This window comes from Dreissena polymorpha, chromosome 14, assembly GCF_020536995.1.
Source record: "Dreissena polymorpha isolate Duluth1 chromosome 14, UMN_Dpol_1.0, whole genome shotgun sequence".
Lineage (NCBI taxonomy): Eukaryota > Metazoa > Mollusca > Bivalvia > Myida > Dreissenidae > Dreissena > Dreissena polymorpha.
Window position 1 is genome coordinate 59856776 of NC_068368.1, and position 25823 is coordinate 59882598.

The 25823-nt window shown below is 35.8% G+C and overlaps 1 protein-coding gene across 2 annotated transcripts in view; it reads left to right on the plus strand.

The window, feature by feature from the left end:
• The window catches only part of LOC127858744 (guanylate cyclase 32E-like), a 52292-nt gene that overhangs the window by 14494 nt on the left and 11975 nt on the right, over positions 1-25823 (plus strand). Inside the window, exons 2-15 of one of the 2 annotated variants that reach the window (XM_052395991.1) lie at positions 302-432; positions 9277-9449; positions 11862-12008; positions 12733-12911; positions 15008-15149; positions 15798-15949; positions 18088-18187; positions 19253-19325; positions 20013-20127; positions 20842-21171; positions 22171-22242; positions 22950-23148; positions 25311-25460; positions 25630-25801. In XM_052395991.1, coding sequence (XP_052251951.1) covers positions 302-432; positions 9277-9449; positions 11862-12008; positions 12733-12911; positions 15008-15149; positions 15798-15949; positions 18088-18187; positions 19253-19325; positions 20013-20127; positions 20842-21171; positions 22171-22242; positions 22950-23148; positions 25311-25460; positions 25630-25801 — 2135 coding nt within the window. The remainder of the gene's footprint in view (positions 1-301; positions 433-9276; positions 9450-11861; positions 12009-12732; positions 12912-15007; positions 15150-15797; positions 15950-18087; positions 18188-19252; positions 19326-20012; positions 20128-20841; positions 21172-22170; positions 22243-22949; positions 23149-25310; positions 25461-25629; positions 25802-25823) is intronic. The other variant, XM_052395992.1, reaches the window with a different exon arrangement.

Sequence of the window (25823 nt, forward strand, 5' to 3'; positions counted from 1 at the left end):
TATTGATTCTCTTATAATTTTCAATCAAATCTTAATTGTGAACGATGTTAATTATTAATAATTAGTAGAAAGAACACATTTCAATCATTCTATGGCTTATTTGCTTAAACAAAAAACAACAACAGCAAACAGAGTCTACTAAAACTCTACTTGCACAGAAGCGTCCACGTATTCATTTTACGTTTACTGCAAATCATGCATTTTTGACAAAAATGGAAAAAAAATCTGTGACATATAAACTCATTGAAACGTTACCTTTTCTGAAATGAAAGTTATTAAAAGTATTGTTTTGTGTTTTCAGAAATGCCACGACGCAAAGAGCTGGAGTGAAGAAAACATGCAGACACGGCGGACATTCGCAACAACCCAGCCCTCCACAGCCAAGGTGTCCAAGTCTATACTCGCCATCCTGCAGTACTACCAATGGAACAGGTAGGTCCAAGTCTGTAATCGCTGTCCTGCAGGACTACCAAATCAACAGGAAGGAATTATATAACGTGATTTCACGCTTTCACCAGCAATGAGTTAAAGTCCATACTATCTATCATGTAGTACTACCAATGGAACAGGTAGGCATGATATCACGTGATAACACGCTATCATCGGCAAGGTATCAAATGCTATACTCGCAATCCTGCATTACTACCAATGGAACAGGTAGGCCCAAGTCTATAATCGCTGTCCTGCATAAATCTCAATGGAACACGTAGACATGATCATGTGAAATCACGCTATCACCGGCAAGGTGTCAAAGTCTGTACTCGCTATCCTGCAGTAGTACAAATTGAACAGGTAGGACCAGGTCTATAATCGATGTCCTGCAGTACTACCAATGGAGCAGGTAGGCATTATATCACGTGATATCACGCTATCACGCTAAATTTACACAACTTTTGACCTCATGTAATAAGACATATATAAATAATCTTTGTAAGTTTGTTAAGGACGCTCTAAACTACAGAAACACACAAAATTTAGTTAATAACTGAAAAACAGTTCATCTCCGAATAAATTCTCGATTATGTATTGTTTAACTAATACGTTTGTATAACCCTTTCACTTATTGCTATGTCATGTTGTTTTATGTATTATATATGTATATGTATTGAAGACGATGTACTTGTACAAGTCTTAAATAAAATGTTATGTTCTGTTCTGTTCTGCTATCACCGGCAAGGTATCAAAGTTATTAATAGCCATCCTGCAGTTGTACCAATGGAACAAGAAGGTCCATGTATATAATCGCTGTCATGCAGTACTACAAATGGAACGGGTATGTACGCTATCACGTGATATCACGAAATCACAGCCGAATTGTCCGAGTCTATACTCTCCATGCTGCAGTATTAACAATGGAAAAGGTAAGCCCAATTATACAATTGCTGTAGAAACAACGAAATGTATTTAGATAAATATTCAGGGAATTATTGATGTGTTTTTTCGATTACATTTTTGATTTTTTATGTATTAAGGTGATCATTTGTTTTATCTTATCAAGATATCTTAATGGCTCGATGCGATATGCACTAAGGCCGTGTATTAGGTCGAATTCACTTTGAGTAAATATCTTTTATTATTATCTTTTATAATTATGAAAACCGCGCTGTAGAATTTTAATATTGAAACAATATTGATTACTTTGAAAACTAGCATTTAACCATTTAACCGTGCCGAGAAAACCAGGCGTAATGCGTGTGCGTTAGGTGTCGCTCCAGATTAGCCTGTGCAGTCCGCACAGGCTAATCAAGGACGACACTTTCAAATGCTATGGTATTTTTTGTTAAAAGGATGTTTCATCTTAGGGAAAATCCAGTTATGACAGTAACTGTAAACCTTGATTAGCCTGTGCGGACTTCACATGCTTATCTGGAAAGACACTTTACGCACATGCATAAACCCTTTAAGTGCGGGAACCGAATTTTGAAGGCCTTTGCAAACAGTTTGGATCCAGATGAGACGCCACATAACGTGGCGTCTCATCAGGATCCAAACTGTTTGCTATTCTGATAGTATTCTTTGAAAAAAAATCGAAGAAAATGCTAATTTTGGAAATTCAGCAGACGACATTTTTGCAGAAGACAAATTTCCCAGCATGCATAGGGTTAAGCCCAATTTTGTGTTAGAGCGAGGCTCATCCACTGGCTTCTGTATTTCAACATTAGCTGTTTTCGAAGAGAGAACGACAAGCCACAACCCTTCTGAAACATTATTTATAAACATCGTTTGCAAGAATTAAGAATGTTATCATATATATATATATATATATATATATATATATATATATATATATATATATATATATATATATATATATATATATATATATATATATATATATATATATATATATATAAGCATTAACATTTCGTGTGCAATAATGCTCCCTTAAATAAATTGTGTTTCCCATGTTTCAATGACAGACAGGGATAGGGTTATCAGATCTTTCGACAAAGTGTATCCATTTATCAACAATGTTTGAACGTTGCTTAACACAGACAGTTCTCAGATAAACAGAAGTCTCATTATCAAGGATGAAAACTCGACTTTCGCTTGCTACAGACCAACGCAACTGTTACAGCAGTCAAGATAAAGACACGTGCTAATTCAAACAATCATCACTTTCTCTTGGTCTCCATTGGTGGTATGAAAGATGAGTGGAATAAATCTTCATTTTTTGAAGACAAATGGATTCAGAACGTCTCTATTTATGTCGAAAGCTTGCAAAAAGCATGTTGCAAAAGAATGTTCCATGGTGTGATATCTACACTGTCTTTAGACAAACGGTCTTCCGGCATGCGTACGTGCTTATTTGTTAATGTGTAACGTATCAGTACATCTCTTTTTTAACGTAAGAAACGTAAATTATCTCTGTTTTGACATCTCTTTTTTATGGTCCTTGTCTTTTGAATGCATATAAATTTCACTAAAACTAAGAATACATTTCATAATAAACATAGTTCGATTGCTTATCACATAAACACAAATTGAAACTCTTTATAAATTTCCATTTACAAAAACATCACATGAAAAATGTTTCGAAAAAACTAAGTTTACATCAACTTAACAAAACCGTTTTATGAAAAACTAAGTATATATCATTTCATCCTAAATATTTTTTAAAAAGCTTAGCACACATGTTTATCAACATAACCTTATGATGTTAGGAAAAACGAAATATATGCGAACAAAGCCTAAAAATATAATGACAAACTAAGTATATATCAGCTAAACCTTAAGATATTATGAATAACGTGCTATGTGTCGACTAAAAAGGCTGATTGTCAGACTACAATACGGACATTGTATTTTTTAAATCGATGTGATATAATGTAAATTTGTATTAAACAAAATTTAAACTGTATAGCAGTGCCGTAGCCAGACCCAAATTTAAGCCGAGACAGTATCTTAGGTCCTTCTAGGGGGGTCCGTGGGCATGCCCCCCCCCCGGAACTTTGTTTAACCTAGAACGTCTCTGGTGCGTTTTAAAGGCCATTAAAACAAGAGGGCCATGATGGCCCTGTATCGCTCCACTGTTTTTTGTGCGAAAAAAAAACGCGCATGCGCATGGGTTGAAATGTACTCAAGCATGTGACTTTCTCTGTCTATCCTTCGTCCCACTGGGCGCTTAAAGTTGGATGGGTGAGCATTTTTATATATGGAAAAAGTTTCTACCGTGTTAACTTTACAGACTAAAAAGCCCGGGCATGGTTCCTTTGAAGCACAGTCCGATTGCTTATAACGTAGGAACATTTATCTCTCCAAAAGATATTGTTGTTCTTTCTTTTTCACATATTTTTAGATGCTGAAGATCAAATATACGCATTTGATTTGAAACAGATTCACAAGACCCGTAGGAATCAAAATGCCTTAACCCTTTACCAAACGACACATTTTGGACTTTCCCAATTTGAAAAAGGTTGCAGATGACAATTACACTGTAATGGAATATTAAGAATTGTAATGGAATATTAAGGAAATGATCAGGTAAGGTAGAAAAAATTGTGATTAAAGGAAAAATTGCTCATCTTGAGCAATTTCTCATTTTATCATAATATTTTATAAAGTCGTCAGCTATAAACCCGTAAAATCCTGTTGGTATTTGGTAAAGGGTAAATAATCTCTGGTTCCTTCTTAGAGCCTTTCACACATTTATAACAAATACAATAGTAGCATCTTGCTTTGTAAAGAATCATCTCAAACAAGGGCTGTTTGTAAAACTATCATGGCCCCCATATGGGCTGTCAGTGGAAGTGGCAGCCATTGAGTGAATACTTTTTTTGGCACTATGACCTTGACCTTTGACCTTGTGACCTGAAAGTCACTAGGGGTCATCTGCGAGTCATGATAAATGTACCTATGAAGTTTCATGATCCTAGGCGTAAGCGTTCTTGAGTTATAATCCGGAAACCATTTTTCTAAGTTGAGTCACCGTGACCTTTGACCTAGTGACCGGAAAATCAATAGGGGTAATCTGCGAGTAATGGTCCATGTACCTATGAAGTTTCATGATCCTAGGAATAAGCGTTCTTGAGTTATCATCCAGAAAACATTTTACTATTTCAGGTCATAGTGACCTTGACCTTTCACCTGAGGATCAATAGGGGTCATCTGCGAATCATGATCAATGCACCTATAACGTTTCATGATCCTAGGCATTAAACATTCTCGAGTTATCATCCGGAAACCATTTTACTATTTCCGGTCACCGGGACCTTGACCTTTTACCTAGTGACCTGAAAATCAATAGGGGTCATCTGCGAGTCATGATCAATGTACCTATGAAGTTTCATGATCATAGGCATAAGCGTTCTTGAGTTACATCCGAAAAACATTTTACTATTTCGGGTCACCGTGACCTTGACCTTTGACCTAGTTACCTTGAAATCAATATGGGTCATCTGCGATTCATGATCAATGTACCTTTGAAGTGTCATGATCCTAGGCCTAAGCGTTCTTGAGTTATCATCCAGAAACCATCTGGTGGACGGACATACGGACGACGGACGGACCGACATGTGCAAAACAATAAACACCCTCTTCTTCGAAGAGGGGCATAAATATAATTAACAACTCACACATCCCTTAGACTAACAGGCCTGAGAATAATATGATAATCTAAAGATTATTTCTTATATTTATAAATGTATTTTATTAAGTAATACATTTGACTTCTAAGACCAATTCATAACTTATATTAAGAAAATGATAAAATAATCAGAAAATTATATGAATCTTTGAGCAATTGACAATCATATCTCCACAATTCATGAGTCACAATTCACAAAGGGAATCATTAGTTATTAAAAAGCAGCATATACGATAGTTAAGAACATTGCACTTCATCAATTCCAACACCTCTTGGATACAAAGTTTGAGTTTACAATGCAGTATCCTATATTGACTTTTCTGGAAACAATTATGTTCATGGAAGTTGTGTTTTAAAATCAATAAGATATTATTAAACTGGTTTAAACACTAAAAAAAGACATTAAATAAACATGTCATCCGAAATTATTTTATTCGGATATATGGTCACTTTCGACATGTTTAAATAAATCCCGACTTTTTTCAGTTTATAAGAAAAACATTCAGAACACATGTTCTTACTTCAATTCCTTTGTAAGCAGTCACCATCTGATCTAAAATGGCACTAAATGACAGGGTTTTATCTCATGTTTACAAGATGTTGTTGTTGTTGTTGGTCACAGCCACTAGGGCGCAGTTATCTCCCCTGGTAAACGTCATATGTTCAGTTTTGTGACCTCCCGGGACAGGATCAAATTTGAGCCCTGGGGAATAATTTGAACAAATTTGGTAGAGAACTATTAGATATCACAATATACCAAATTTAGTAGCCCTAGGCTCTATAATTAAGAACAAGAAGATTTTTGAAGTTTGCACAAAATAGGTCTTATTTAAGCATATGTTCATTTTTGTGACCCCTGGGGCAAGGTCAAATTTGTTCCAGGGACATAATTTGAAAAAACTAAGTAGAGAACTATTAGATGTCACTTCCTACCAAATTTGATAGAAATAGGCCCTAATGGTTATATAAGCAAATTTTCAATTTTTTGACCCCCCCCCCCCCGGGGCAGGGTCAAATTTGACCCCAGGGGCATAATTTGAACAAACTTGGTAGAGGACAATGAGATGTCACTACATACCAAATTTAGTAGCCCTTGGCCTAATGGTTATGGACAAGAAGATTTTTAAAGTTTTCACAAATAGGCATTATATAAGCAAATGTTATGTTCAATTTTTTTGACCCCCCGGGGCAGGGTCAAATGTGACCCCAGGAGCATAATTTGAACAAACTTGGTAGAAGACTATAAGATGTCACTACATAGCAAATGCACAAAGTAGGCCTTATATTAGCAAATTTCTTATTTTTTACCCCTTTCCCGGGGCAGGGTCAAATTTGACCCCAGAGGTATATTTTGAACAAACTTGGTAGAGGACTATAAGATGTCACTACATAGAAAATTTGGTAGCCCTAAGCCCAATGGTTATGGACAAGAAGATTTTTAAAGTTTGCACAAAATAGGCCATATAAAAGCAAATTTTCAAATTTTTAACCCCCCGGGGAAGGTTCAAATTTGACCCCAGGGGCATAGTTTGAACAAACTTGGTAGAAAACTATAATATGTCACTACATAGCAAAATTGGTAGCCCTAGGCAAAATGGTTATGGACAAGAAGATTTTTAAAGTTTGCACAAAATAGGCATTATATAGCAAATTTTCAATTTTTCAACCCCCCGGGGCAGGGTCAAATTTGACCCCAGGGGCATAATTTCAACAAACTTGGTAGAGGACTATAAGATGTCATTACATACCAAGTTTGGTAGCCCTACGCCATACTGTTATGGACAAGAAGATTTTTAAAGTTTGCACAAAATAGGCCTTATATAAGCAAACTTTCAATTTTTTGACCACCCCAAATTTAACCCCAGGGGCATAATTTGAACAAACTTAGTATAGGACTATAAGATGTCACTACATACCAAGTTTGGTAGCCCTAGGCCCATTGGTTCTTTACAAGAAGATTTATAAAGTTTGCACAAAATAGGCCTAATATAGGTAAATTTTCAATTTTTTGACCCCCAGGGGCATAGTCAAATTTGACCCCAGGGGCATAATTTGAACAAATTTGAAAGAGGTTCACCACAGGAACATTCCTGAGAAATTTCATCAGAATTGGACCAGTAGTTTAGGAGGAGAAGATGTTTACAGAAAAAGTTACGGCACGGACGCACGCACGCACGGACGTACACACGACGGACACAGGACCATGACATAAGCCCCGCTGGCCTTTGGCCAGTGGAGCTAAAAACTGCATTTTATACCTAAATTATCGGAATCATGGACGCTACATATTACCGTTTGGTATCAATAAAGTTCACACAAAAATCTGCTACACGTTTATTGTGAATTTTATATTCTGGTACCATAAACCGTGTTTGAAGTGACAATGATGTAACAAACTTAACTATAGAAAAATAGTCATATACTTCATTTGAAGTCAGATAGAAAAAAGAAAAAATTAAAACGCAGCTCTCTCATACAAGCCATAGTATGTATATGGATAATATAATGTGCTTTACATATTTATTATTTAAATACTAAAATAAAATAGATCTTCCTTATAATATGAAGAAACAGATTTATCTAGCGAATAAGGTTTGATGAACATGTTTTATTATTCTTCAACTTTTAAATATCAATCTTATTGAACGCTTATTCAACTATCCTGTCTCCAGTCGATTCCCACATTTGAAGAATTTGTTTTCGATCAACTGGAATATGTTTATGCACAAACATTAAAGCTATGCCATTAGGCCGTTCCTCTTACATAGCTGAACGTGTCCACGTTTTAAGCCTTCGCAATTCGCTAAAACTCCACTCACATTTACAAGAACTAATAAAAAAATATTATTTCTTAAGTTTTACATCAGCTTCCGCAAACTTGATGTTGTAGTTCAGACAAGTTCACCGTGAAAAAATTCGTGGACGATTTGTTTTTCCATTTAGAGCTAGAACGCACAATATGGCTCTTAAAAAAATATCTAAATGCATTAATTCAAAAGCGTTTTCAATCATAAACACATATAAAAAGGATCATTGATAGAATTTACTTAAACACGGACCTCCTGGGATTCGAACCAACGCGGTGACAGTATAATATTGAGCAATGGACCCAGAGTCTGACGCCGTACCGATTGCGTCACAGGGGCACATTGTTTATCATGAGGAGTACAAATATTTAACTTAAATCAGTAAAGTTTTTGGCCATTTTTTCAATGTTCTTGTATAACATTTTGTTTTAGCACTGCGTCATCATTTCCTGTCTGTTGACAGTTCTATCATCAACGTTCTGTCATCAATTTCATTGACTATTAAAAAGAAAATACTTGAACTTCTTTATATCAAAAAAGTTTAATACGCGGGATATTATAATTTGAAGATTCTAATGTAAACAAAGATTTTTACCACCTGAAACGGTCCCGGATCAAACTCGACGCCGGCCATAAAGAGGAGAATTCCAATAAAGGCGAAAACGCCAACCACCCGAAGTGTGTCTAGGTCCAAAATAGTCCCAGACCTGGCCGTAAAACACCCGATTCTCGCTCGGTACGTTCCGATGTCCACAATGATTGTAACATCGAAGAGTACAGTGCGACGCTTTGTTTAATATACGGATTTTCCTAATCATTTTGTTGAGCCATTTGGCATCAGTTAATAAAATGAAATAATTATCTGCCTAAACATGAACCAATTTTACTCAATGATAATATTTGTTTGTGAATATCATAGTGCCTTAAATTCATTAAATTGCCTCAATTTCTTATATAAATTGTATTCTTTGATATAAATTTTCATTGTTTTCCTTGTAATCTCAAAATTGCTCTGCAAATTTTAGCCGAGGCAACTGCCTCGGTGTGCCTCAGCGTGGCTACGGCGCTGTGTATAGTATTTGCTTATATTTTTTACGTCTAATCCGAGTAAAAAACTCGTTTTTTTTATTAAAGAGGTCATTATTTTAAGTACTTCAATTGCAAGCCATTCTATTTACGTGCTTTGCCTCTATGATACGGGTTCTTAAAATAACGTAGATATATCCATATGGCACCACGTTAAAGTGTATATTTGTTCATATAACATTATTTTACATCCACATGTACAGTAGCCTTGGCATAACTTGTGATGACAGAATAACGTGTGTATATGTGCAACAATTACTTCTAAACGTATTTCAACGAGTCAATTCTTTTTCCTAGAGTGACCTTGGTGGTGGGTGCAAGCTCAATCTGGAACAAGACAGCAGATAGCCTGAAGACGCTCATGAAGGACCACAACATCCGATTACATGGCGCCATATATTTCCCGGAACCTTACGCCTCCGGCGAGGAAATGTATGACATTGTTGAAAAGTCGTACCGAGTGACGCGCAGTAAGTAGGGCGACACTTCTTGAAATACGTTTGGTCGCCTTTCAAGATTGAGAGCGACTAGCTTGTGCGCATAAAAAGTTAAATGTGACTTTTGTTGTCCTACAAACTGCAGTTTTTATCTCGAATATTATTATTTTCCATAACAATCGAATATCCAAATAGGAATTTTATTTTTATTATATTGTGTCTAATCTTTAATCGGTATAGCGACTGGTATTTTCATCTTGTTGCCGGCGAAGAACAGTCTTATATTTCCTAACCGATTGAACATGTACAATGGAAAAACTAACTGTTATTAAAATAACCAGTTGCTTGTATATACAAAATCTAAGCAATATCGCGCTGATTTTCTATGTGACTCACTTCTCCTAATTTCCGGGTAGACCTTTCGCCCTATTATACAACCACTGCGGTAAGTCAGGATTTTATTTATAATAATTTGTATCCGGGATAAAGTCCAAAGATTTTCTGTTTTGAATTAATTTAAAACAATTTCCTAAACGATCGTCTTACACAGAAAAGTTTATAACATAAATAAATGGAATAGATAGGTGTTTGCGTCTGTTAAACATATTAAACAGGAGCGGTTTATGTTTTATTACAGAGCTCTAAATAGGAGGCGTATTTCCACAGCAAACTTTCTTAATCGTTACCAAATTCATATTATGTGATTGTCTGTATGTTTACGATTCTAACGAGCACTAAAACATAGGATTTACGTCATAATTTTCTTGTAAATACTATTGTTCTCCCCTTATTTAGTTCCCTGATTGACGACGTAGGGGGCATTGTGCAAGCGGGCCGGAAAGCTATGTCGGTAGATCGTTTGTAATGTATGCATGTATTTAGATTAGGCATGTATTACATTAAAACAATAATAAAGGATTAAATGCGATATGTCACAGGAGATTCCGTTATTTAATATGTTTTTCTGTAAAATCCTTCGAAATTTGGTGTATTCGTGTGTATTTTGGTATTTACATGCCAATCAAGAACTTTTGTTTTCGAAATTTTCATTAGTTCGATATATCCGACTTCGGCATAATGAGAGTCAACTGTATTCTACATGATGTGGAGACATATTGCGTGTAAATGACTGTTTCAATAATGTTAAAGAAATATTTATTTAAAAAGAAATCTACTCACCCATCCCATTTTATTTCAAATACAGATGAAAATCTTAAAACAGTGTTTGTGATCCACATATCTAATAGCTGTATCGAATATGGTGAAGGAGTAACGTCCGCATCTTATCATGCCATTTTCCATTGTCTCAGCCGAATGCATGCGCATAATTGTATTTTCATTGCCGTGTTCATGACCATTTAATAATAAGTCACGGCCGTAATCATGAGGCGTTTTTCAAAACCCACTCAAATTTGATCGTTAATTTTGTTTTGTTCTAGTCGGATGCTGTTATTTGGAGTAACCGAAGAGAAATGATTAAATATTTCAATAAAATGTTGTTCATATTTATCTTTGGTCTATATCATGTGTAATTAGAGTTTGAATGAGAGATCGGTAAAGTGTGTTTAATTTTTGACTGTTCTAACGGATTTCTTGAAACTTAACAAGCAAGGAAGGTAGGGATTACGTTTAAAAAGTCGTTTTTACTTAGGCTATCAAATAACATACTCAAACCTGCTCAATCCAATATGTAAAATGTCAAAACTATGTAAACACACTCCGTTTTCTACCGACACGTACACAGTATCTGAGTCGTCGCATGATCCACAGTCGTCGCTGGGGTCGATTGAACGGTGTGATGACTAGATGCTGCAGCCACCAAGCAGTCGCAGTTGCAAATAGTAAATTAAAGAAGTTTAAGAATAATAATCAAATGAACGTATGCATGTAGGGGACTTTCGAAATATTACATTTAGCGGTCTATTTCGTGCGTATAGGATAGCTGACCAATGAGAATACTTATCAGATCAGTCGTTATCGAACAAGTGGATGCATTTTCTCAGTGCAATAATAACACAATTTCAACAAGTTACATTCTTTAATTACTGTGTGCCCACGTAATAGCTCTAGCGTGAGCAAGAAATAAAGACCTCCTAATAACATATGTTCTAAATTCAAGGTATGCTACCGTACACATGACGTGGCCGACATTAGTTTATTGTATGATTTTTTGTTGTTTATTCTACGTGTTTCTAGCTTCCAGTCTACGTGTTTCTAGTTTCCAGTCCACATGTTTCTTGTTTCCAATCTACGTGTTTCATTTATCCAGTCTACGTGTTTCTTGTTTCTAGTAATTGTGTTTCTTTTTTCCAGTCTACGTGTTTCTTGTTTCCAGTCTACTTGTTTCATTTATCCAGTCTACGTGTTTCTTGTTTCCAGTCTACGTGTTTCTTGTTTTCAGTCGACGTTTTACTTGTTTCCAGTATACGTGTATCTGCTTTCCAGTCTACGTGTTTCTGGGTGACCACCACGGCCTGATCGACTTCAGTCGTCTGCTAAAGGCGCACGTGGAGGACCGGATATCCGAGTACGTCGTCATCGCCGTGGACGAACGCTTGTACACAGAAGACCCGCACTCCTACATTCTCAAAAGTACGCGACGATTAATGAACACCATATCGCTTTGTCTCATGGGAACATATTAACGTTAACCGCTGCTCAAGTAGTCTGAGTTGACCTGCAGGTAGTAGATTTGTATGTTCGCCAAAGACGGATGTTTTTAATCACGCATTAGCCTGGTGGTGCGTGTTCTAGATTAGCCTCTACAAAATGCTCAGGTGAGTCAGGGACGCGTTTATAGAAAATTTTGTTAAAATGAAGTCTCACCATAACTATCTTCAGTCCTGACCGACTGCACATGCTTATATTGGACGACTATTCACGCGCACGCATTTAGCCGCTTTTGCACAGAGAAAGGCTTATCAGTTATAACGGAATGTAATAGCACACTGTTGCATAATCCGATTCAACGATATGTTCTTAAAATTGATAGACAAACAACATTGGACAAAAAGAAAATCGGTGCGATTCAATGTTTACTTTCATGTCAATTGTATTAAAGATTGAAACTATTATCCAGAACAAATAAAGTTTTTGTAATTATCGTTATTTTGATATATTCATTGCTTACAGAATATTGTTTGATTTTGCTAGGGTGTAATATATATATATGCAATCTTGTCTGAAGGTTGAATAAAAATCAAAATACTTAAATAAATTAATAGAAATATACGTAGAATACAGATACATTACCATTCAAGAAATCGTTTACCCAGTAATTATCATGTATAATAACCGTAAGTATATTTAATTTCAGCACCATTCGAATCCAAAGACTACTTGAACACGTATCAAGTACAGTCGTTCGAAACGGTTCTACTGTTGGTCCCTCGTCCGCCCCTCAATGACGACTGGGACCACTTCCTGGATGACGTGAGACGCCGAAACACAGAGCCGCCAATCCACGGGTTCGCACAGGTCTACAAAGGATCCGTGGTAAGGACTACACAGTACACACCGTCAAGGGATGGAAGAACAGAAAATGGATGCGTATAATATCGTAGTAAATTTATTGTTATAAGGCAAGCAATGGGTAAAAGATGTCATTAAGGTAAATAAAATTGAGTTTTTGTTGTGACGCTGATGTTTGTTTTTTTTTAATTTGTACCAAGAAAAATATCATATTTTCGATTCGTTTTTTATTTCTTCTCATATTTTGAATAGGAACGTATAGGAAAGTATTAAAAGAAACAGTTAAAGTGGAACAATTTTTAACGTGACACAATCGGTAGTTATTCTGTCGTCTGGAATGTTGTGTACATGTATAAGGCTCGACAGGAATAATTATATATTTATGTCAATTTAGAATTTGTCTTTGATTTAATGTGTCAACGGCATGAAGCAGGATAAAACACTTGACCAGCACTGACACGTATTAATGAAACTCGGGCGCTCAAACTTTCGTCTTCCTCTTACAATAGCTTACGATGATCTAACTATTTTAATTTATGCTGTTTTTTTCTAAAACTAATCTTCAAATATTTTATTTAGTCAAATTCATTTATTTTTTGTTATCTTTAATCGCGCAAAACAATGTTACATTTATGATGCTCGTGTTTGCATGCCTCCAATTAGTAGCAAAATGAAGCACATTCCAATGGAAAAGTTGGGCGTCATGTATATTCGTGAAGTATCGTCCTATATAAGCATGTGCAGTTCGCACAAGCTTATCATGGACGGAGCTTTTAGATTTTATAAAATTGTTCGTTTAAAGGAAGTTTCTTCTCAACGAAAATCCGGTTTTGAAGCCTGCATGGACATATATATATATAACGAAAATTAACATAGTTTTTATCCCAGAATGAGGTTCCATATTCTCGCTGCGTCAATTCGTTGGGAAATAGATTTAAAGGGTTCACTGACTGATATATTTGCTAAATATTGTTGCATGCTTGTTAATTGTTTTTATTAATTTGGAATTCATTAGACAATACTTTGTCTTTTAAATTCATGTTCAACTGCTTCGCTTTAATTTATCCATTAAATTAGATTTCACAAAAAGAAATGCGATCACTGTGTTATATTATGTGTCTTGTTTAATAAATATCCTCTTTAGCAGTTTTCTGATAGCTTGTGCAGCCCTTGGTACCAAATCTGAGTAAACCATTTATGAATGCGTTATCAAATACATTGGGATATAATTGACTGAATGTCTCGTAGGAATTTTCATTTGCAACGGCACGAAATAGCGAGGTTTTTGTTTTGAGTTTTTGCCAGTAATATTATATAATAAATAATCCGAGCCAATTTGTCAGAAGAAAATACAAGGCTGTCAGCTTGTATAGCAAGTCTGCTCCCATTTGTTAAGCGTCAATAAATTTCTTTAGCTTCCGCTGTTATATCTCAAATGACAGTAATTATCTGGTCAGTTCTTAAACCACTTAAAGATCAATAACGTTGTCAACAACGATTCATAGAATGTTGTGCATGGTTCTTTACTTACATCTAGTTATTAACCTCATAAATGAGTATCTGTCGTGGTGTTGATTTTAAAGTTGTTTTGTTTTCAGGATTGTTACTACCAATTTATATCTTCGTTTCTGGTCCTAACAAGTTTACGTATACCTCCTTTTTGTGAAATTCAACAATATGTTCATGCTTACGTAAATTGATTATAAAACTGGTGAAAATTTCAATAGGGCAATACGATTATAAGGACTTGTCAACGCATTGGGACATTTATTAATTTTAACTATCAATTTGTGTAGTTAGCCAAAGAGAAGAGTTTCTTTTAAATGTATTGCTCTTCATCTGGGTTAAAGACCGGCCAATTCCGATTATTGAAACACATTTTAGCCTCGGTCTGGGAAAATTGGGCCTTATGGATTTGCTTAAAGTGTCGTCCCCGATCAGCCTGTGCAGTCCGCACTGGCTAATCAGGGACGATACTTTCCTCCTTTACGTAATTTTTCGTTAAACTAACATCCAGTGTAGGCGGAAAGGCTTTAATTGATTACCTTGTCCCTGATTAGACTTACTTCTAATTTATGTGGTGCTTTTATATTTAAACAACCTGTCTGTCCGTTCTACAGATCAAGGTTCCAATATACGCCGCCTTCCTGTACGACGCCGTGCACATGTACGCACTAGCCCTGCACGAGACGCTCACATCCGGGGGCGACATGCTAAACGGCACGGCGCTCATAGCTCACATCCGCAATACCACATATACAAGTAATGTTCATATCTCACATCCGCAATACCACATATACAAGTAATGTTCATAGCTCACATTCGCAATACCACATATACAAGTTATGTTCATATTATACATCCGCAATACCAGATATGCAAGTTATGATCATAGCACACATCCTCACTTCCACATTGAAAGTAATGTCTGCAACACCACATATATAATTAATGTCTGAAATACCTTAATAACAAGTTATGTCCGCTATACCACATACAAGTAATGCTGGTCTTATATATGTGGATTTAAATTTGGTATTCGCTTATGGGAATATTGCGGTATCATAAAATGTTAACATGTTAGTAATTTAATATTTAATGAGAAAGTCAGGCCGTTAAGGTTTAAATAAAAGACGTGTTGAAATTTTGACAAACAACAAATCGATGACCATACTTTCTAATATGAAGCTTGCACATGCATGCACATGCACTTATTTAGAAAACTATTCATATAAAATCGGGAATACAATGATGATTATCATCATACAACAACATGTTTTGTTCTCGATGTAAGTAATTACATTTTGTTCTTTTCTATTTTACTGTCTTTTTTTTTAACTTGATTATTGCATTTGCTTTTATGTGACAACCCAATTACTAAACAGCGCTCTTATCCTGTGATGAATGCAGGTATCCTAGGTTACGACGTCTACATCGACCGCCAGGGGGATGCGGAGGGCAACTACACGCTCCTCGCTTTCGACGTTCACCAACCTGACTCTCAGGTAGAGCTACTTCCGGTTGGCAACTTCCGGATGACCCAAGGAGGCGTTGGCATACCAGTAGGTATACATAACCATCCCAAACCCTTAACACATGCTTAGAGAATATCTCAATCTCTATGTATATTTCCTGACATAAACCTTAAAGCAGATTCTTTCTTGTTTTCTTGTACACTTTGTTGCAAATTGCAGTGTCATCAATGGTTGTTTTGTTTGTTATTTTCTCTCAAACATGTTGACTTTCGCAGTGGCCATTACCAGACAAATGCAGATATTGTTTGGTATCAAATATTATTGCCTAATAATGTTTTATTAGTTTCCATTTGCCTCAATGTTTTCATTCTGTTGCATCTTACGCCAGAATCGAGCGATTAAAGGCCATTTCCGAAACGTATTTTTAGATGGTAATGTAAGTTCGATATAACACAAAATGAAGCAATCAACACCTGAATCGCGTGACGTGGGGCAATTTTCGCCCGAAATTATCAAAAGGTCATGTAATTTCGATTTGACACGAAATGAAACAATTATTGGTAACACATTATTCAAATCCGGCTTTTTAGACTTTTGAATATTTTGTAGTTCCAATTATATCTACACATGATATACATTTTGTTGATACATGCTTCCTGTTGATATAAATGCGAGTACTATCAGCTGATCGGTAATTAAGATATTTATAAAGTTTAACATGCACACGTTTCGTTACTGACAGGAAAAGTAATTAGTGACGAAATCGCTTTAATTGAACAATAATCAAGATTTTACCAGGTAGAATCTGTAAAGGAGAGATTTTCAAGGCGTCAATTTAAGAGGTATTTTCCGACTGTTCGTCGTTTGGAGTTTTATGTCAAGCATTAAGAATTAAAAAAGTTCCATTTTTTTCTTACAAAAAGTCAACCAGTTTGGTGTAGCTCCAACCTCGTACTTATAGTCTTTCTTACCCATGTCATATGATGTCACCCTCAACCTTTTATACAGTCGATTGGTGTATAACGGATAGCTAAGGACTTCGAGTCTCATTTCAACGCAAACACCATGCATTCAGTAATTAAACCATTAAACCAGGATAAAGACATGTCTTTCCTATTGAAACATGCCAGCGGTTTTAAATTTCCGAAAAATATTATTTGTTTACAGCGCGAATTTCATGGTACACTGATTCAGCCATTACCGGATCGCTTAGATCTTTATCGGATTACATGTGTATCGTGTTATTTCTTGAAATTTGACACAGCATTTGTATAAAATAATTGCAATATATGTACATTTCCAGAAAGGAAATTCATTTCTGCGTTTAATAAGACCAAATTCATGGAAATCGCTGCACAATTGATGAAGTAATTGCTGTTCAAAGCGATGCACCCTATATTCGGGTCATTTTGAGTTGAATCTATATATAGATTTGATAGCGGACAATATGTTTTCAGAGAAATCGATATTTCGTTATAATTTGATTGTTTTTCATTTAAAATGATGTTTTTACTTATAAATATCATAGCCACACGCTTACCACATGGACAACTTCAATTGAGTTTATATTTGTTTTTAGACAATGCCCACATTCCTGAATATGGGTCACCACATGTCCGTTATTCACTAAATCCCGAGTTGCAGCTTTCATGCTTATTTTATATGGTACGCATCAATTTGGTTTCTGAGCATTCTTACTTTTGTAAAGGATACATAATACTAAAATATTACATAAATGAACATTATGTTTACCATACAAAATCTGCAAAATTCAAGAAACCATTCGTCTGCACTTTTCCTGTCGTCACAAAAACGGTGCGTACATAACGTGACCTTGTTTTGCTTTCGAAAACAGAAACAGTTGTAAACATTGACACACATCAACAAAAACATGAATAGACTTAATAATGATAGGCTATTTGTATTCAATTAATAGAAAACTATAACACTTAACATAAATGAAAGTATTATGCAAAAAACGTTTAAGCTATCCGTTACTCACTAAAATCCGCTATACACCAATCGACTGTATTTGTAGGAGTTGAACCTTTTCTTTCACTGTCATATAATGTGACTACCACCTTGTCTTTCGTGTAGGAGTTTGAGCTGTTCTTTCACTGCCATGTCATATAATGTCAGTACCGCCTTGTCGTTCGTGTAAGAGTTGAAGCTGTTCTTTTACCCCCATTACATATGATGTAATTACCACATTGACGTTCGTGTAGGAGTTGAACCTGTTCCGTGATATCAAGTGGAGGAACGGCGGCCCGCCTCGAGACGAGCCGAAGTGCGGCTTCCACGGAGAGAAATGCGAGCACAAGTCACGTGAGTTTGTGCTATTGACTTCGTTGCAAAATATTTGAGTTTCCTGTCTGTATATGTACATGTAATATGCTATTAATAATTATAAGCGATACGGCTTCGTATATGAATTATTATAATTTTAAATTGTTAAAATTATAAACCGTTACAAACGCGACACGATTAAATAGTTGGAATGATATTGTTACTTTCATAAAAAATACAGAAGGTTGATCACTGATATTAGTATAAAATGTCTGAAAATTTGAAGAGAGTATTTAACATGTAAACATCGACATTATGTTCTCGCAATCTTAAACCAACATTTAAATATTTCTGTGAATTTTATATTAAATTAAGTAACACTCTTTTTATGATTCCATCAATCTAATATAATAAAAACGCCGTGGCGTTGTGGATATGGTGTTCTCCGAGCGAACGGGAGGTAACGGGTGTGATCTCCACCGTGGGAGCGTTCTTTAGATCCCCCAAAGATACACCGAGTACCGATTCTAGTCCCCGGAAACGGAACCGAGAGTGTTGCAAATAAGCATAGGGCTTTCTATGCAATGGAGCATAATAAATAGGTTTACAAAATCAAATAGTGTTTCTTCAATTTATAAAGACCACGTTTACGTCGATACTGACACGTTTACACTTATTTGTTGCGGGGCCAAAATTGTGTTTTTCTGTCGTATGAATTTGTCACGAAATAAAACTCTTCCTTCGTTTAGTCTCGAGCACTACTTCTTCTTAACATTTTTTTTTCTACTTTTTTATCATCAACGGCTTATATTTTGTGAATAAAATCTGATAAAATTGTATCAAATAAGGTGCACGAAGATATAATAACCCAGTGGTTCATCCAATAGCGTTTTAATCCAAACGACAATTGCTCAGGTGCCGCTAGGTACAAACTATTTTCTGTGTTAAATTCTATTCATTTTATTATAATTTACGTCTAAAATTCTATTCTAAAAAATCTAGCTATTTAAGGTAGTTACTTACACACTTTAAAAGCAGCCTCAAACTGTGAACGAGTCCATTTAAACTAGCCCTGTTCACATGTGGATTTGCTGTCTGTTTCAGCACTTTGGACGATTCTGTCCGTTGTCATAGCAATTGCGGTCATTGTCGGGATAGCAACCGGCTTTGGTGTGAGGTAAATGAGCTTTAGAGTCCCGAGAGATCTCGCGAGATGTCGCGAGAAGGCTATAAACAGGTGATAACTTAAATCAATTTTCTATTTGCAATAATTCTGGACATAGATCACCGGGTTCAAATAGCTTTATTTGCGTTTTAAATTCAAATGTGTAACACGGGTTTGATGTTATGAAATATAGATCTAGTCCAGATACCTTAACCGCCGCTATGTTAAATGACAATTTGCTAATTAACATATTTATTATCTCTACGCACATGTTCTGTCCATTGGTAGAGAAATGGAGGAGGACACAACGATCGTGAAAACAATATCATGCTATGGAAATTTTGTTTTCAACGTAAACACCATTCAATCGTTTTCTTTGTTAACGCCCTGTGTCATTTCAGACACTTCCTGTGCAACCATATGTACATATCTCATATCATTTATCATTTTTTTGTATCACTGTTGCAGACAAAAGATGTACTATTTCAGACACAAGGTGTCCTACTTCAGACGCTACTTCTACTACTCCAGACACTACCTGTTCTATTTCAGACGCTACTTGTACTATTCCAGACACTGCCTGTCCTATTTCAGACACTACTTGTACTATTCCAAACTCTACCTGTCCGATTGCAGACACTGCCTGTCCTAAATCAGACACTACCTGTACTATTATAGACATTTCATGTCCTATTTCAGACACTACATGTACGAGCAGAAGCTGGCCCGTCTGCTGTGGAAGGTTGACTTCAAGGACATCGCCCCGCTCGTGCAGTCCGTGGATGAGAACCTCATACCACCTAACATGAAGAAGGTACTGTTACAATTCAACTATGGTTTAAAATAAATAAATGATTTTAAGTAATACATTTTTTTTAAATAGTGAGCAGACAGATCTAATAAAACATTCAAGGATAAATTACCCTAAGTCTGGGAAAACGAGGCGAAATGCGTGTGCGTTAAGTGTTGGTCCAGATTGCATATAACAAGTAAGTGTACGAATATGTTTATTGTTGCATGTTATATTTGAGTAAACCTACAATGTGAAACATTATTCATTCTTAGAAATGAAAGCCCGAGTTGTTGTGTTTCGTTTAAAATTATTTTAACATCATATGCCCAATAAATAATCGATTGATGTAATTATATGCAATACTATTCTATTGTTCATTGATCATGCTTGCAAATTTTCTTCCAATCGTTATAAATGAGATTTGTTTCATAACTATAATATATAATACGTATAAATGTATGTAAACATATAATATATAAACAACATGAGCCTCGTTATATGAGAACAGGGCTTAAGTCACGTGCGTTAAGTGTCCTCACAGGCCAATCAGGGAAGAAAGTTTCCGCTCAAATGGTATTTTTCGTTTGAATGAAGTCTCATTTGAGCGACAATCGCGATTGGGCGAAAATTGTCGTCCAATATTAGCCAGTGTTGACAACACTTTACGCACATGCATTTTCCCAGATTTTCCATGATGCGACTCATACAATAAGAAAACGTTCGGTATGGTTGCAGAGGAAACGGTCCAAGAGCAATTCGTTCAAGTTCATATTTTCCTACGATAACGAGTCGGAGCGAACCACGCTGCTTGGAGAGGAAGTCAAGCGGGACAGCTCGTTCAGCAGCGCCAGGGCCCAGCGCTGCCTTATCGGCTGCTACAAAGGCACCATGGTGTCCATCAAGCATATCTCGAGGCGCCACATTGAGATCGACCGAGATCTCAAGAAGCAGTTGCAGCTTCGCAAGGAGCTCAACCATGACAACGTGGCTCGCTTCATCGGCGCATGCGTGGAGTCCCCGCACGTGTACATCCTTACCCAGTTCTGTCAGAAGGGCAGCTTACACGTAAGTCAGCAGACGACATGATATGCTGCGGGGATAATGTAATCTCGAAACGTTCGCTGTCATAGTCACGATGTAGAAGTGTAAAAATATTTGTAATGCGGATCGCCGCATTTTTTTTTATATTGCTATTCGTCTTTTCAAAGAACGATGTCACAATTCGTGCATAAACGGACATTTAATGGACTATGAAGCGTTCTGTTGGTGACTAAATAAAGTTCAAAGAAATAATCTTCGAGTTTTTTGTTGCGTTTTTGTTACACCGAATTACGCATCAGTATTATTGTGTCTATAGGAAGTTTCTTCTTAACGAAAATCCTGTATAATATTTTTTTAAATCAAACAATATTTTTCAAGTTTAGAAAAGAGACTACCCTGGATGTATGAAGTGTGAAATTTAATATATTTTTGTTAGTAATTTAGTTAGTGTTTTTCCAAATATAGCCCAGTACGAAGAACCTCAATTCTGAAATGAGATTACATTTTATCTTGTCAATACCAATATAAATCTTATCTTGTAAATTAAACAAAGGCATGCTTAATGTTTGAACAATTTCTCCGTACTGTTTTAGCTGTTTTCTTTGATAAATCTAGCTGCGTTATAAGTAAATTCCTTCTCGCTTTATTCTAACAAAAGATAGTCGAGGGATAAGCCGATATTTTGCAGGTGAATACACTAGTGCATAATCCGCCTATGTAAACCTTTTTTTAGATGATAGAACGTATGCTATTTCCAATGAGGTAAGCCGACAAGTCGACTCTTTGTTATAAATGTGTCTGCAATAAGCGAATCAATGTAATGTAAATTAGTTTACAAAACTGTCAAGAGACATTTACAAATATGTTGTGATCTGTAATTGTGAACGCATAACAAGCAATGGTAAACATATAAACCATGCTCTGTCCATGAACTATTTACAAAACATGCACTGAACCAATTAACTGTGTCAAAATTTGAATAAATTCTAACAAATGCCAGATTCCATTCTTTTTCTTCTTCAGGACATTCTGAATAATGAAGATTTCTGTCTGGATGATATGTTCGTATCCTCTCTGGTGTCCGACCTTATCAAAGTAAGTTTCTTAGACAAGTTTCAAGATGATGAACCTTATATGTTAATTATATGTTATTTATAAAATGATTAAAACTAAATCAAGCGCTTTTTCGGCTTTTGCCGTATTCTTTCTCTGTGTACAAGGTAACAACTCATAGTTGTTGCGTCATTGAGCGTGTGTATACTTTAAGCCTTGTCTTAGTATAGGGTATCAATTCGTAATTGTTGCTTTATTTAGTGTGCGTAGACCTTGTGCCTCCTCTGGGTGCAGGAAAACAATTCGTAATTGTTGCGTAATTTAGTTTGCGTATATCTTATGTCTTCTCGGTGCGTTACTATACGTGCGTTCACTTTTCTCACTGTGAATTTAGGGATATATTGCATTATTTCGTGGGTTCACACTGCACTCATTCTCAGTGTGCAGTATATTATTGTCGAGTTACTTTGCGCGTCAATTCAGTATGCATTTTCCGCGTGCAAAGTTTAACGTCGTAATTATTGCGTTATTATGTGTGTATAACGTATGTCTTCTCTGTGTTGATCTTCATAATGTCTAAGTTACTAAGTTTGCAAAAACTTTATTCCTTGTCTGTGCAAATAGGCAAACTTCGTTATTGTTTATTTATTCAGTCAAATTGTACCAAATGCATTTCCTTGTTCAGGATATTATTTCGTTAGTGTTGCGTTATTAAGTATGTGAACACATAATTCCTCTTCCGCATGCAGGGTATGACATTTATCCACGACAGCGAGATCCATTACCATGGCAACCTGAAGACCAGCAACTGTCTAGTTGACGCACGTTGGGTTCTCATGGTTACGGACTTCGGACTGCACAGGCTAGGAAACGGACGCGCTAGCAGCTCCCCGGACCCGCAGAACTATTACGAAAGTATGTCGTCCTCTCCACAGAACTACTATGAAAGTATGCCACCTTATTACATAAACGAACGTACGTCATATGAACAATAATTCAAATCAAAGAACTAAAATTACGGAAATACTATGAAAATATTTCTCCTCCTTTGTGTAGTAACGTCTTATTGTTGAAATGCATATGCACACTCTTAGATTAGATGTCTTTGTTAATAATTCTTATTTATATTGGTTTATATTGAAATATTTCAGAAAGCTACATTAAACTCGCTATCAAATGTAATAAGGCCATATTAAAGATATTGAAAGTGAAACACTCTAACCCAGGTTTGCGAATAGTTATGTAATATTGTACATGCTTAAGAACGACAGTATACGAAATTATTTAGGAATCATTAACGTTCTTGTTTGAGTCACAAATTACAGAAAAATATTGTCAACAAAACCCGGTTGTAATGTCTTTTCACGAAGTGTTAGCATACGCATAGGTAAATCAAGAATTGTATTATGTAAAAATTTTAAATTATAGCAAATTTAATATAAGCGATTGGTTCCTTGCTATAAGTAATGGACATCATGCTACACAACGGTATGCCTCCTGCTGATGTATGGTCAGACATTAAACCTGTTTATTCGTATTTGCATACTGCTTAATTGCTTTTGGAAAAATGTTTCGTCCACATTAAATTCGGAAATGTAATAACCTTATAATAGGCCAACGCAATCCACTGAGGATTTTCAACTTTCCGTCGCACAATGCTAACGACCTCATTTAGCAGTCGGTTTTTTGACACCATTTAGAAATTACTGCTCGCATACATTACACTTATGCATTATTAGTTTAGGGAAACCGTATAGAGTTTCCGATTGTTAAGCGATTCAAGATGTAGATTTATCTCATGGAAAACTTGAAAAATCAGCTAAATGATTGACAGTTTGCAATATCCAGTATATCTGAATACTCTCAAATTAGATTTATTTAAAATGAATTAAAATTACCCCTATTTTGAGTTTGTAGAAACGAAATATTTTATGTATTTTGTCCCAGTGCGTTCAAAATTCAAACTGTCCTATTTCTTGATGCGTAAATACATTCAGGACTGCATGCGTTTTGGGTGTAACAGAACACATCGAAGGTCGTTTTGTATTGCTGAAAACATCGTATCATTACCAGATAAATCTTACATCATTAGTTTGCAACTGTCTAAATGATAAAACAATGTTCTTTTTGTGGACATAGTGAACTAATTTTATCCAAATTATAGAATTGAATTGACGTTAAAATTACTAGGAACACGGCATTGAAATTAAAATTGCTTAGATTGATCGAGGACATATACTAACATGTTAAATCTTGCATTACGCAATATTAATACTATTTTAATTTTAAAATTTGTTTTGGCAGAGTGAGGTAATGCCACTGTAATCATCTTTGTTTATTGAATATTAAGAATTGTATTGACCATGGAGTCCATCATCAGGATTGCATAGTTTTTAGATTGCACTTAGTTTACTGCTGTTTGCTTGAATAACATTATTAAACATGCCTTTATTTGAAAGAATAACCTATGCCACAACAAACCATCCATTGCTTGGAGGTGTTTGGCACAACAATTTGGACTAAGCAACCGAATTAAAAACATCTAAATTCGTTTTGAGATGTGTCATTCATATAAATAATAAAATTATTCTAAACATAATTTAAGTATATTGCAACCAATAAACGTTTAAAACAATTATTTAAATCAGTGTTTGTCCATGAATTATGTTATGGGTATCATATGTAGTTTCTCAACAGGTACCTTCATTCAGTCAGCATCAATAACAACAGTCGTATCATCACCAATCTGAGACGTTCAGACACAGCCACTATATTTAGTTAATTTGAAAAGACCGAAGTAGTTAAAAGGATAAGAAATTATTTATCCAGAGCTACATGAGGCAAAAAGACGTATTTTGTTTTTTGTCAAGACCAGACAGTTTAGTTCAGCGATTATGTAGCATAATCTGTTTCGGCGAAACAACTTGGATGAGGGGAAAATGGATAATGCGATTTATATTAAAACATTTGTGTTTTCATTTTACAATTTTTGATTTGGCAAATCATATGACCATTTTATCCTTTTGTTATGGCCCGAGTGCTTAACTAAAATACAATTAGAAATTTTCCAGATGTTTATCATACAAGTTGTAATTTTAAAACAAACTCAGCTATATTGTGGCGTGCACCGGAAGTACTCAGAAGCACGAGCCGAGAGGCTGTTGGCACACAGAAGGCGGATGTGTACGCGTTCTCGCTCATCCTGTACGCACTGATAAGCCGGAAGGGACCGTGGGGAGACACCGAGTATTCCAGCAAAGGTAGCCAAGCTTGTTAAAACCATGGATTATTATTCATTCATTTAACCCTAACCCTAACCCAGACGACGGCTATCATTGAACTTATATCTTAGAAATAGTCCTAATGCTTGAATGTTCTTAATACCGTGTGACATGTAATAGAAAGGCACGATTGCCTTGTTGTATTTAGAAATAATTGAGCTACTACGGAGCGAGAGTCCCTCGATCAGACCGGATATAGCTCGCCTGGCGTGTGAGCCCTACATAAGCGACTGTATCCGTGACTGCTGGGCAGAAGACCCGGATATGAGACCAACATTCAAGGACATCCGCGTGAAACTGAAACCGATGTTGCAGGGAATGTAAGTGACTTAGAATAATAGT